Source organism: Alternaria ventricosa, assembly GCF_023758065.1.
Source record: "Alternaria ventricosa strain BMP 2768 chromosome Unknown scaffold_1, whole genome shotgun sequence".
In the NCBI taxonomy this organism is placed as follows: domain Eukaryota; kingdom Fungi; phylum Ascomycota; class Dothideomycetes; order Pleosporales; family Pleosporaceae; genus Alternaria; species Alternaria ventricosa.
Genome location: NW_026055681.1, coordinates 1,866,938 through 1,880,669, shown reverse-complemented (window position 1 = coordinate 1,880,669; position 13,732 = coordinate 1,866,938). Strand labels below are relative to the sequence as shown.

Here is a 13,732-nt window from a genome sequence, read left to right as displayed (position 1 = left end):
TTCGTTCCCAGCCTCCATTTGGGAGACAATGGAGTCAGGATCAGTGTGGTGGGAAGTCGTCCCTGGCACTACATCACTTGGGTCTGTACTATCCACATTGGCGGAGATGAGCTTCTACCGCCACGAGCTACAAACTGGAGCCGAGGTTTGCGTCGAGAAGGCGCAGGTCTTTGAGCACGCGCTTCAGCCCACGTACTCCAAGCTAGAGTGTCCAGATGGAGACGCAGGACAAGACCTGCTAAGCCCTGTTACAACGGCATCGCTCTCACTTGTCCGTTGTTTCCAGCACGCAGGCCTCATATACCTTTACAGCGCTATTCACGACATTCCCACGAAGCACTTTCTTCTCCAACAGCATGTCCATGCGTGTCTGGAGTGTATACAAGGCATGGATACGAGATCCAAAGCACAGAACTGTGCTCTTTTCCCACTCTATGTAGCTGGCGCACATTCACTCTTGGAGGCCCATCGGGAATGTGTGATGAAGATTTTGGGGAACATACACAACAATCTGCGATTCGAGTCCGTGCTGTCTATTCGGGCAACTTTGGAGGCGCTCTGGCAACCTTCTCGTAGTCCTACTACGTGGAGCGGAAGTTTCAAGAACACTGCCATGTGTACATTGGTCATTTGAAGATATCGTTGACTCTTCGCTATTGCAGAAAATCGCAATGGTTTGGACGAAATAAATCTGAGCGTACGATCCTCTGCCACGTGCTGGACTCTTCAATACATCTACACCAGCTCCTTGCTCATATCGCGTGTCGCTTCCATCACGCCTACTCAACCAAAGCCTCCACCTCAATCTCGATTTGCATGCCTTCAATACCGAGCTTGGTAATTTCGACACATGTCCATACCGGTCGGTGATCAGGCATGACGCGTCGCCAACCCTCGATACATAGATCTGCAGACTCGTCGATGTTTGTGTGGTACGATCGAATAGCGTATACGTTCCTCCAGGACACGCTCTTCTCGACAGACTGTAGAGCCTTCTCGATGTTCTCAAGCGCTAGCTCTACTTGCTTTGCGGCGTTTGGGGCTATGTTCCCTTCCGCATCCCAGCCGCCCTGGCCGGATATACGAACGACGTCGCCAACCCTGACGGCTTGCGAGTAATGGAAAGCTTTTGACTTGGATTCAGTTCCAGCGTAGTTTCCGAACGTTATCGACATATTGAAGATCTCGATGTTGATAGTGAAATCCGGTGGAGGCGAAATGAAGAGGAAGTCGGTGACAAATGTTCTAGTCGAGAAGAATTCGGGCGAAAAAGGGTATGGCACAGTCTTGTGGACAATCGAGACTTATATGCCTATGCATCGTTTGGGCGTATTCCCGCTGTTGTGTCCGGTACTGAGTGTTCGCAACACAGATCCGCGCCATCGCACTGAAGTCAAGCCCAGACTATGACAAGAATGTTTAATCGAGAGTCCAACAACTCAAATTGCCCGGTATTTGCCTCGTTCTGGTATAGACAAGCTCGCTATCGTTGAGTTGCGCTCCTTGAAGAATGGAAGTGGAGCGTCCCCGCAATCCATATCTGACACAAGAAAACAAGCTCCCATCTCCGATATGAATGATGCCGCTGGAATCACGGAACAGCTCAACATGGAAGGTTACCAGGCCTCATTTTCGCCACGAGATATGGGACCGGGGTTTAGCGTGGCGATGCCTTGCAGTTCGAGCTATACCCAGCATGGCAAGTACAGCGGCCATTTCTTGACCCACATTTCCCTGCAAACCTATACACGCGATCCTACGCTAAGGTGTAGATAGTCGCCAATGGTGTCATTCGCCATTGTCAACGTCCATCTCACGATGATCTAGCATTTAACTGCTCTTGTCGTCTGCTTGAAGCGTCGTCGGAAGCAGCGCGCGGGGAAATACTACTACCTAATGTACATGTTATCGATCAACCCAGTTTTGACGCCTCTGGGCTTTGCGGCGTTCTTGGTTGTACTTGCGGTTGGCCTGGTATGGCGGACGCAGAAGACTTCGAGCAAAAAGCTCTCTCCATCTTACGACGTGAAGCAAAAAGGTGCAGTTGATCAAGATATCCTCAATTTGAACAGCACTGACCTCTCCAAGTCCCATCTACACCATTCAAGACACCGTTACCGCAGCCGGCGGAGGACTACAGACTTGAGCTTACAGATCCCAAGCTCTATCGACCCTTCCGCCATGGCCCGGACTTTGTAACAATGGGGATCCGGAAGATGGATTGGAACCAATGGATTGAAATGGATTCGAATTTTATCCCTTATCACGATGCCAAGGTTCGGGAGCTCGAGAAGGATGTCGGATCGCGGGTACAATATGTCGATAACGAAGTCACGCGCCTCGCATGCTTTGAGGTCCTGGAAGAGTTGACGCAATATCTCACGCATCGCTATCCGGAAGTCTTCCAACTGCACGGCAACATCCTTCACAACACAGTCACTGATGAAGAATTTCAATACCCAGCACCGAACCCGACGGAAGCTATGGTTACCGCAGCAAAGCTTGTCCAGGACGATCTGGTTGTCATGGTATTGAATGACGATGGCCAATACCACATCGATGCGGGCGCGGTCTGCCTACCTGGGTTCTGGCGTTTGACTGAGAAATACCGCATGTCGCTCGACGAACTCCATATTGAAGCCGGTGTACCGCACTACCAGGAGAAGCTACAAAAGGCCATGAATCGCTTTTTCGCCAATATGACGTGTGAGAAACCTGTCCTTCGGAACAACGTAAGCAGCAACGTGTGCAATCCAACTATCGAGGTGCCATTACTGATGGAAGCTTAGTTCTTCATCCAACTCGACGACGGTCTTGCTTGGTCCCACCGCATGGGCGATCAGAACTCCAACACAGTCGCCTCATGGGCCACTGCCAACTCCAAAGGTCTCCGTGTCGAAGACATCCACTTCCGCTCCGAACGGCAATCTCTGCGACGTCTACCGAAGTCCAAAGCTCTACTCTTCACCATCAGGACGTACTTCGAGCCGGTGACGACCATTGCGAAGGAGCCGCATGTGCCAGGACGACTGGCCGAGGCGATCAGGAGCTGGGATGAGACTGTCAGTTACTACAAAGGGCGAGAGCATTGGGAAGGGTTGTTACTTCCATATCTAGACGAGGAGCATAGGAAGCAGGTTGACAGTGGTGTGTTGGAGAAACCGGAGGGTGAATTTCCGTTTTAAGTGTAGGCTTCCTTGTCAGATTCAGTAGAGATATACTTCGTTGCATACACACACACCTCATTATACTCCGTGGTCTACAATATGAACTAGTGCTTCTATGCCTGCTACTCAGCTGATGAGGCTTAAGCTTCAAGCATGTGACCTTGCGCCAGGTAGGCCATATATCTCGCACCTTTACTATAGTGGAAGTGCTTCAATGCCATGCTGTACCTTTTGCGTAACATGTGGTTCACAACACCAGGGGAATTATGTTGAGTTTGCTGCATACATACACTTAACTGTTGATAAATAGGTAGTTCTAATGACAACGTATACTCTTGGGCAAGGACACCACCACATAGGATCGGATGCAAACTCGTGGACTTCTTCCACAAGACGCTGCAGTCTAGATAAGTGTGCAATCTCCTGCACCAGAGGAGGCCATGGTACAAAAGGTATGAGGGCCACAATAAAGCGTGCTCATCCGACAACCAGGGCAAAGAAATGCTACACCTTAGTAAACGTCATCCACCTCGTCAGGCGGACCCTTGAACTCTGGGTCATGTCAGTAGAGACTCCAGCCGTGCATGAGCATGCAGATAAACATTAGAACTTACTGTTTCTTCCAGAGAGCGCATACCACAGCCCGCTCAAACACGCAAAGCCGACCAACACGACACTAGCGTAGTTCATCGAGACCTCAGTAACAGGAAGTGCAGTCGGCATGCTAAAGAGCACCAATTCGAACAAAATCCATGCCACAGCACCGATGTTCGCTGCGATGCCTACCAAACCACCGACGTTCCAGTTAGCATGTGCGACTTCTCTCCTGCCCGTGAAGAGAGAGATGGCGATGGGAACGAGGTAGCCGATGGCGAGTGCGATAACACCTACGGATGCGAAGGCAGTAAACGCACTGCTGGAGCCGAGATTGATAAGACCGAGTAGCATCTCGATGACTGTGACGAGCGTGAGCGAGTAGATGGGCCGGTCGGCGATGGTACGGGTCCAGAGGCCAGCGAGTGGAAGCGCGTTGTCGCGACTGAAGGCCCATGTGCAGTGTGAAGCAGCAGTCGTGATCGCAATGGCGCAGAAGAGAGTAACGAATAGGACCATGATCATCAATATCAGCGCTCCGGTCTTCGAGCCCATGATAGAGTATATGACGTACGGCAGCGCTTGACCGTAGGGTGCGTTAAGGATGTCTTCGAGCGGCGGGAGCGTAAAGCATAACGGTAGGACGAATAGGAGCGATGCGAAACCACCAAAGGGTATGCAGAGAGCAATAGCGCGAGAAACTTCAATCTCGGGCTGGGCGCACTCTTCCGTCGTCGATGTCACCATACCAATGGCAGAGAAGGCGTATGCTGGTGGAAGGAGACCGATGAAGAACGTAAAGCCTGTACCCCAACCTGAGAAGCTGCTGTCGTAGTTGCCGAGCGCGTAGGAGGCTGAATGTCGACCTTGCTGGGCGCGAACTGATAGAGCAACCAGAAGTGCGATGATGGTGACGAAATTCCATACTGCGGCCACGGAGTCCACATACGGTAGCAGCTTGTCTCCTAATGAGCAAACAAGGAAGACCAGCAGACACAGCGCGTAGAAGATGAGAAGCAGTTCCCAGTCCGATGCTACCCACTCTGGGTTGTAGATCGATACCGTCGCCGCGATGAGTGAAGCGAAACCGAAGTTGACGGACAGTGCAATGGTCCAGTTTCCGATGAGCCAGAACCAGCCTGTCAGGAATGAGACGATCTTGCGTGTCCTCTTGCGCTGACCACAGAGCCGATACGACCAGTAGTACACACCAGAAGATGTTGGATACCGCGATGCCAGCTCTGCAAGCGAAATGGCAACACACCCGTTGAAGAAGAGGACAACCAATACGCCGACGAATATGGAGAGTTGACCACCACCATAGATGGCGCTCATTAAAGGACCTCCGATACCGTAGGGTACTGCCACGATGGCAAGACACATACCCAGAACGCTAATGAGCGACCGATTCTTCGTGAGCTGCGCGTCGTATCCCAAATGGACATGCTCAACGACACCCTCCTCGCGGGTAGTCACCGGACCCATTGGATTGCCGAGTTTCTTCTCGCTGTTGGTCGCCGACATAGTGGGAAAAAGACGATTCTCGAAATCAGGAGGGTAGGAATGATGCGGCGTCGAGTGTCTGCACGAGGTGAATGATTATAGCTATTACAGGCAATTCCATCTCATGCCGTACATGCGCTATGCTCGACAATGTGGCGTCCAACATGATAAGATATGACGATAGTTCAGTGTCCATAGATAGGGAGCATCGTCCATACTGGCTCTCTACCCCGGACTGAAGTGTCTTGATTCGAGGTCAAGCCTGTATTGACTGCATCGCTACTGACTCGTCAGAACATCGCTTCGAGATAAGCGGTGGCTCGAATAGTTCTGCAGACTACAGCATGGTAAAACAACCAAACCGGAAGTTCTAGCGTCAATGTAGGCTCCAGAGTGTTCGGTCTTCCTTTGTGCATGGTGTAGCGATGCCCTCTTTTGGAAGGATGATAGGCCTTTGGTAGTCGATTCCGGGGCCCCAGATTTCGCGTGTAGAGCGCTTGCACATGACTTTGGTGAAGGGAAAGCTTATCTTTCGCTCAAGCCTTCGATGCGCCGTCAGATCCGTGCCGCTGGAAACATACCAGAAACGTCTCGAAGGTCTGGATAACGACTATGCCCGGGAAAGCAGTTTGGAGGGCAATGTCAAAGCGTGTGCTTGCGTGCTCGAGATGCCGATCGGACATTTGGGCCCTGACAGTGGAGCCTCTGCATTAGTGTGGTACTAAGCCGAAGATGGCAAGTTGAAGGGCAAAGATGGCCTTGAGAAACGCAGGCTACCTTATCACTTGAGGATGTCACTGGCCGGCGCAAAATGTGGACGTTTTGATCAAGTCGACGCCAAAGTGTTCCTTTGGAGTTCCGAGTCTGCCTGTGGACGCCTTGTTGATGGACCCACATTCAGGAAACCACCACATGCCTTCGGCAGCGCGTCTTGGCCAAGTTCTTGTCTATTTTGGGAAATTGAATGGGCATGGCTTCTTGGAGTAGGATGATAGTCATCGCGAGTCTGGTTATGATCATGTGGGACCAACGTCCTTGCAACCTCGGTGCGGGGTGGGTGTGATGAAGACGCGTTGATCGAGGGCGCAGGACATGAAAAGACCAAATGTCCAGCTCTGTCCACAAGGTGTATCTTTGTATCCTCGCTGTGTAACACTTCCTGCATTTTAACCCTTCTTTTACCGCATACGTATTTTCCGCAATGGCCCAGTCGATCGATCTTACAGCACCTAATGGCGCGAAGTGGACACAGCCCACTGGTAGGCATCGATAACTTCAAATATCGTAGGCCTGAATAACTAACATTGGCTAGGCCTCTTCATCAACAACGAATTTGTCCCCTCCAAATCCGGCTCAACACTAGAGTCGATAAATCCTTACGACGAGTCCGTCATCGCAAAGGTCTCCGCCGGTAACGAGGATGATGTAGATGCTGCAGTCGACGCAGCACGAGCTGCCTTCAAGTCATCAGCATGGCGCGACATTTCTGCCGCCGAACGAGGACAATTGCTGTGGAAGCTCGGTGACCTTTGCGAGAAGAACAGCCATATCCTTGCTACCGTCGATGCGTGGGACAACGGCAAACCTTACCAGCAAGCCATGGATGAAGATGTCGCTGAGACTATCTCGGTCTTTAGATACTACGCAGGATGGGCGGACAAGGTGTATGGGCAGACGATTGAGACGAGCAATGCGAAGCTGGCGTATACCAAACACGAACCCCTTGGTGTCTGTGGACAGATAATTCCTTGGAACTTCCCTGTCATGGTGTGTATCCATCGACTCTGGCTGGTGTAATTCAAAGCTGACAAGCCTCATAGATGGCTGCTTGGAAACTCGGTCCAGCATTAGCTTGCGGAAACACCGTTGTGCTCAAACCAGCAGAGCAAACACCACTGGGGGCACTATTCCTGGCCACCTTGATCAAGGAGGCTGGTTTCCCTCCAGGTGTGGTTAACATCGTCAACGGCTACGGCAAGAGCGCGGGCTCGCGACTTTCCGAACATCCGAATGTCGACAAGATTGCTTTCACAGGAAGCACCATTACCGGCCGGGCTATCATGAAGGCTGCAGCAACGAACCTAAAGAACATCACTTTGGAGACTGGCGGCAAGAGCCCACTTCTAGTCTTCGATGACTGCGATCTCGAACAGGCTGTGAAGTGGTCGCATATGGGTATCATGGGTAAGTTCCCTCCTCTTTGCAGTATCCACTTGCCGTACGCAGGACTAACCAAGCCGTCCAGGTAACATGGGTCAAGTCTGTACAGCGACATCCCGGCTCTATGTCCAGGACACCATCTACGACAAGTTCCTCGAAGCATTCAAGAAGCAGACCAAAGAGAGTACCAAGATTGGTTCGCAGTTCGATGCCGACACCAACCATGGACCTCAAGTCAGCAAAGCTGCCCAAGAGAAGATCCTCGCATACCTCGACACAGCGAAGTCAGACGGAGCCGAGCTCGTCTTCGGCGGCCAGCAGAGCGGCATACCAGAGAAGGGATACTTCGTCGAGCCGACTGTATTTGCCAACTGCAGCAATGATATGAGGATTGTGCGCGAAGAGATTTTCGGTCCTTTTGTTGTTATCCAGAGCTTCAAAACGGAAGACGAAGCGGTCGAGAAGGCGAACGATACGGAGTTCGGATTGGGAGCGGCTGTATTCACTCGGGACATTATGAGGGGCCACCGCGTGGCAGGTGCGATCGAGGCGGGTATGGTTTGGATCAACAGCAGTCAGGACTCGCATTTCGGGATTCCCTTCGGTGGCTACAAGCAGAGCGGTATTGGGAGGGAGCTGGGCGCGTATGCGCTGTCTGCGTACACGCAAGTGAAAGCTGTCCATGTTAACTTGGGCACGTTCTTGTAGACTTACTCTTAATGGATGATGATTGGAATTTGTACCATTCCGATGTATGGCTACATACGCAATGTGGTTGTTTGAAGGATGATGATGCTCCTACCCAGATAAGATCTTGGGCGATGAGTGATGACGCAGCGTGTCCTAGACGCGTCGCGTCGGGTTAACACCGCTCCACGCTTATCTCCGTCTCAGCAGCCGCCACCCAGCAGCACCTTCCACGACCACTACTGCAATTCTAGGCTCAACACCCGTTCCTAAGCCCCTCTCCGTTCGAAAGCCGGTCATCGCATGCGAAAAACCCTACAATGGTCCTCGGCTTCGAGCGCATCAACGAGCGCACCCAACGCCCGAACGCGCACATAAACTTCATACGCACACTGCCCGGCCCAACATCGTCCACGGCGGAAAGCATCCTGAACCGCGTCGCAGCGATATGCTACCCCTTCATGAAGTCGCACATGATCCTTGTTCAGGCGCTTGAAGAATTTCCCTATAACACCGAGTTTGTTGGCCGCAATTTCAACGCTGGCGAAGTCATACAACTGGTGCTCAGAGACCGAAATGGAAGATGGCTACCACAGAGGATGGTGGAGATGGTCATGGCACATGAGCTCGCGCACTGCAAGCAGATGAATCACTCGAAGGCTTTCTGGAAGGTTCGAGATGGCTACGCGGTGGAATTGAGGGGGCTTTGGGCAAAGGGGTACACTGGCGAAGGACTGTGGGGTAGGGGTAGAGATCTGGATACAGGAGCTTTGCAAGCGAGCGATGGCGAGGCTGTAGATGTACCCGAGCATCTGTGTGGTGGCACATATGGACGGAAGGGAAACAAGAGGAAGAGAGGTGGAAAGGAGAAGCCCGTGCTGAGCTATGCAGAAAGGAAGCAACGAAGGATACTGAAGAAGTTCGGAGCTGGAGGTCAGGCATTGGGTGCCGACGACGACACAAAAGTGAAGCTGGAGAAGGGCGTCCCAAAGAAAGGCAAGCCTAGGGTCGCTGGTAGTGCACGAGGACGGGACCTCCGAGCTGCGGCGGCATTGGCACGCTTTGAGCCAGTCAAGAAGGAAGAGGAGGTCGTGATAAAGAAAGAAGAACCGTCATCGGACAGCGAAACTGAAGACGAGTTTGTCGAGGGCGATCAAGACGGCGCAGCGGTAGACGTAGATGGCAAGAGCATGTTCGACGACAAAGGCCGCGCCCTGATCAAGATCTGCGAGGATGAAGACGACAGAGATGGTGATGCAAGGAGGGAGATGGACGAGATACAAGGTTTTGCGCCGCAGCCCAAATCAGCGAAGAAGACAACATCGTCCAAAGCCTCGAGCAAGCCGGCAGCGCCGAAGCCAACGAAGACTCAGACTCAGACTGCATCAAATACCGCCTCGCGATCGACTGCTACTCCTAGAACATCAGCAGGGTCGGCCAACTCCCTTCCAGAGATCTACAAACCCCGTCCCAAACCAAACACTTTCGCCGCACAACCTCGGCCATTGCAGAGCTCTGCCTGTCTCATATGCTCACTCGAGAACGAGGCCGGAGCATTGACATGCGGCGCTTGCGCAAACGTACTTAAAGAGGACTTTGTACCCGACCACTGGCGATGCAAGAGCGCTGCTTGCGAGGGAAGCCAGTACATCAACGCCGGGGACGCAGGTGCTTGTGGAGTCTGTGGGATGACCAGGAAGAAATGAGATGGATATTGTGCAGTGAAGCACTATGGAGAAGCGGCTAGTGGCCGCAAGGATGATGGAATAATTATGATACCCAATTTCCTCGAGAATTAACAACACCGTTATAATGCACTGCATTCAGAGCAGATCAGATCCAAATGTCATGACTTCATTCCATGCAATAACGCTACGCTAAAGTCGACAGTGGCAAACCACAACACCCATCCCATGATGATCAACACCAAGCCATGCATAGTAATGACCAAAGAACGCCTTTCGCCTCCCACCACTCACGGGTATTGCAAGTCCTACCGCGCAATCCTCAGATGTGAAGCTCCTAAGTTCTTCCTCGCGCTAGTCGGCATGCCCGCGCCTCTTCCACTATTCCGCCTCATGCCCTCCAACTTCGCCTTGAGCTGCTCATGTATCTTCCTGTTCTGGGCCCACCCATCGGCCAGCTTTTGCATTCGAATAGCGGCGATGACAGCGAGAGCTGCCGATTTGAGTTTGGGTCGACGGTCGTGGACGGTGATGTCGGGGGTGATGCCCATCTGAGAGATGAGATTGAGGTCTTCTTGATTACTGGGAAGTGTTAGTGGTTGTACTGCGTAGAGTCTCTGGTTAAGGGGTGAAGACATACCATTCATTGTAAGTCTGTATCTGCATCAAGAAGAACTTCTTTTGGTACCCAAGGGCTTCCCTGAACGCCTCTGCCCTCGAGCATCGTGCGCGGAGGAACTGGATTTGCTTGGCGAGACCGTTGATCTCCTTGATATGGCGCTTCGTAAGGGCCTCCGCCTGTTCGTCCAGATCAATCGCATCCTGGTTGGCTTTCTGCTGGATGGCCTTCGAGGAAGCTTGGATGAGACGAAGCTGCGATTCCTTCTCACGGAGATGAGACTGTAGGTCTCGTAGTTGACCCTCAAGGGCGGATTGCTGTTCCCGTGCTGTCGACTTGGCTTCTGATAGGGATTTGCGGTGTTGAGCATCCTTGTCGCGGATTCGTCCTTCAAGATCGCGAATCTGGTTCTTAAGAGCGGCTTCTTGTTCGCGCTGTGCCGCACGGGTCTGAGATTGCAGGGCTCCGTTTTCGCTCTCTTTTTCACGTATCATGGATTCCAGAACGGTAATCTTCTCTTCGAGTGAGGCCTTCTCTTCGGCGACTTCGTCGGCATCCTCTTGCAGAACTTCTATTTCAGCTTCGAAGTCATCCTTCTCCCGGCGAGCATTCTCCTTGAGCTCCTCAAGTGCTTCCAAGCGCTCCTCTGCAAGTCGTTGTAGAGCATCGACTTGGCTCCTCTGTTCGTTCAGCTCGTCGCGCAAGTTCTCTAGCTCGTCGTCACGTTTGCGTACTAGGTCCTGCATAACATCGATCTGAGTATCGGGCTCATCGGCATGGCTCCGTAACGCGTCAAGCTCGGCCTCGCGCTCAGTTATCGTTCGTCGCGCCGTGTCCAGCTCCCGGGTCCTGTCACTGAGGTCATTCCTGAGCTGCTTGAGTTCTTTGAGTGTTGTCTCTTGTGCTTCAATCTTCCTCTGCAGGCTCGCGATATCGCGATCACGAGCTTGCAACGTTGATTGCGAGTTCGAGAGATCCCGAGATAGTGCATCCCGTTCGCGCGTGATCTTCTGGAGCGCCTCGATCTGGGTGTCTTTGCCAGATACAGCGGACCGTAAGTTGCGCAATTCGCTCTCGATATCTTTACGCTCTTGCCGAAGAGTAGCTACTAATGAATCGCGGTCGTTGTTTCCTCTTCGCAGGACCTCCACTTGCTCATCTTTGCTCGCCATCTTGGAAACTAAGTTGTCGCGCTCACGACGAAGGTTGTCGCGTTCTCGAATGGCGTTGTTGAGCGACTGCACCTGGGCATCTTTGCTGTTGAGGTTTGAGCGAAGACCGGTAAGCTCCTGCGTCGCGTCATCACGCTCACGTCGTACTCTTTCCAAACCATCCAGATCGCGGTCTTTCTGATTCAATTCGCGTCGAAGCTGTTGCAACTGCTGTTCGTATGCGGACGCTTCCCGTTGTAGGCGTGAGATCTGCTGCATGGCGTCTTGGTGTTGCTTCCGGAAGTCGTCCAGCTCATCGGCTCTGGATTCAGCAGCGTCGACCCTCGATTGGAGGAGTTCAATCTCAACGCCCTTTTCACGAGTAATCTCGACCACCTTCTGTCTGGCATCGTTGGCGGACTGCTGCGCCAATTGAACCTGGTTGTCTCCCTGAGACTCCGCAAGCTCCAAACGTTCGCGCAGTGCATCCATCTCAGCATCTTTCTCGTTCTGAATGGTATGGAGGCGTCGCTGCAGTTCTCGGAGTTCCGCATCCTTTTCGCGCTCCAGTGAACGTAGGCGCTCCTCGAGAACAGAGAGTTCCTGACGTTTTTGCTCCTCTGCGACCTCGAGATCATGTTCCGCTTCATCCAGGCTCTCGTTCAGCTCCCGAATTTCCTGGTCCTTGCTGTCGTCTGCGCTATCAAGTTTGGACTTCAAGGCGTTGATCTCAGCGTCCTTCTCGCGTTCGACAGCACCAAGTTGTTCCTGGAGGTCCTCGATCTTCTCGCCCTGTTCGGCCACCTGCCGCTCCTTTTCTGCGGCGTCTTCTTCTTGTGACTGCTTGGCCGATTGCAGCTGTTCTTCCAACTCGGCGATGCGTGCAGCTTGGTCCCTGAGTTGGCGGTCTTTCTCCTCGTCACCGGCAGACTGACAGATTTGCGCATTCTTCAGCTTCTCCTCCAAGTCCTTAATCTGTTCGTCCTGGTCGTCTAGCATCTCGTCTCGTCTGTTGAGCTCTGCTTGTGCCTCGTCCAACTCTGCTCTGACTTTGTCCAGCTCCTCGCTGTCGCCGCTCTCTTCTTCCAGCTTCCTTTCGAGGCGCTCCACCTCAGCCGCGCGTTCGTCAGCTAGCCGTCGGAGCTCGTCCATCTCTTCGCGCATGCCTTCGTCGACGTGCCGTCGCTTGACCTTCTCCGCGTATTCCCGTAGCTGCTGCTTGTATGTGTCTAGTTCCCTCTCAGCCGCTTTGAGGTCTTTCGAGTAGTTCTTGATATCGCGCGCCATCGTGACCTTCTCCGACTTAAGGTTGATGTTCTCCTCCATGGCTTGTCGGTTGAATTCGGGGCCCATCTTCTTCAGGTTCTCTTCGAGGAAGTGGATTTTGAGCTTTAGTCCGAAGTTTTCCTTGTCGATCTGCTCCAGACGCTGCAGTTGTGTTAGGACCTGTGAGTAGTCATGGGCGGGCGGGGCCGGATATACATACCGCTTCCTGCTCTCTCAGAGTGAGCACATTGCCGTTTCCGTTGTCCATCTCGCCCTCTGCCCTTCTTGGTAACGCGGTAGGCGTGCTCATAGCACTCGAGCTGGGGTCTGGCAGCTGTGTCCGGCCATCGACCGAATCGGCGAAGGAACTGGATTGTATGTCGTACATGCTCGCCTCGGGCAGCGGCGTGTTGCTCACTTGAAAGCCGGGCTTCATTGCGGCAGGCGTCGTGATCTTGCCGTCGAGCAGTCCGTTGACCTGGCGCGTGCGATTCGCGGTTGCGCTCTTCAGCATAGGCGTGAATTCGTTCTTCGCGGTTTGTTGGCGGCGGGATGCAAGCGGCTGTCGGGGGGTTCGGGCGCCGCCCATCTGTTTGAAGAGGTTGTCGCGGTCTGTCGGCGCATGGAATGTCTCCTCCATGCTGAATGAGGGCTCGTTGACTGTAAAACGCGTCATATCGCCAACCTCGGTGCGAGGCGTGTCCGGTAGGTGCGCCATGGTATAGAATGTACTCTAGCAGCGCATGAGTGAGAGAAATAGAAAGGTCCTTTGGGGCGCACCTCAGCAGTGCGGATGCTTCATGTTCCACTTCATCATACTCCAGATGTTGTTTGTTTAGGGACGCTTGGACCACGACAGGGATACTGCCCGCCGCTAGCCCATGCAGGCAAGGAGCCGAA

The 13,732-nt window shown here is 52.9% G+C and overlaps 6 protein-coding genes across 6 annotated transcripts; 3 read left to right on the top strand and 3 right to left on the bottom strand.

Moving 5' to 3' along the window:
• Window positions 1-779: 779 nt before the first annotated feature.
• Window positions 780-1,175, bottom strand: J4E93_000650 (uncharacterized protein; the record flags this gene model as incomplete). The annotated part of the gene is made up of 1 exon (XM_049338609.1): window positions 780-1,175. One exon carries the CDS (start codon window positions 1,173-1,175, stop codon window positions 780-782), a length of 396 nt encoding a protein of 131 aa, XP_049204494.1.
• A 721-nt stretch (window positions 1,176-1,896) lies between these two features.
• On the top strand, window positions 1,897-3,185 carry J4E93_000649 (uncharacterized protein; the record flags this gene model as incomplete). Its single annotated transcript, XM_049338608.1, has 3 exons — window positions 1,897-2,038; window positions 2,089-2,732; window positions 2,790-3,185. The coding sequence occupies 3 exons, from the start codon at window positions 1,897-1,899 to the stop codon at window positions 3,183-3,185; spliced, it is 1,182 nt and encodes a 393-aa protein (XP_049204493.1).
• Window positions 3,186-3,678: 493 nt separating this feature from the next.
• Window positions 3,679-5,285, bottom strand: J4E93_000648 (uncharacterized protein; the record flags this gene model as incomplete). Its single annotated transcript, XM_049338607.1, has 2 exons — window positions 3,679-3,719; window positions 3,782-5,285. 2 exons carry the CDS (start codon window positions 5,283-5,285, stop codon window positions 3,679-3,681), a joined length of 1,545 nt encoding a protein of 514 aa, XP_049204492.1.
• A 1,180-nt stretch (window positions 5,286-6,465) lies between these two features.
• J4E93_000647 (uncharacterized protein) lies at window positions 6,466-8,132 on the top strand (the record flags this gene model as incomplete). The annotated part of the gene is made up of 4 exons (XM_049338606.1): window positions 6,466-6,523; window positions 6,577-7,031; window positions 7,085-7,448; window positions 7,510-8,132. The coding sequence occupies 4 exons, from the start codon at window positions 6,466-6,468 to the stop codon at window positions 8,130-8,132; spliced, it is 1,500 nt and encodes a 499-aa protein (XP_049204491.1).
• Window positions 8,133-8,431: 299 nt separating this feature from the next.
• J4E93_000646 (uncharacterized protein) lies at window positions 8,432-9,817 on the top strand (the record flags this gene model as incomplete). The annotated part of the gene is made up of 1 exon (XM_049338605.1): window positions 8,432-9,817. The coding sequence occupies one exon, from the start codon at window positions 8,432-8,434 to the stop codon at window positions 9,815-9,817; it is 1,386 nt and encodes a 461-aa protein (XP_049204490.1).
• A 287-nt stretch (window positions 9,818-10,104) lies between these two features.
• Window positions 10,105-13,550, bottom strand: J4E93_000645 (uncharacterized protein; the record flags this gene model as incomplete). Its single annotated transcript, XM_049338604.1, has 3 exons — window positions 10,105-10,378; window positions 10,437-12,994; window positions 13,053-13,550. 3 exons carry the CDS (start codon window positions 13,548-13,550, stop codon window positions 10,105-10,107), a joined length of 3,330 nt encoding a protein of 1,109 aa, XP_049204489.1.
• Between the last annotated feature and the right edge of the window lie 182 nt (window positions 13,551-13,732).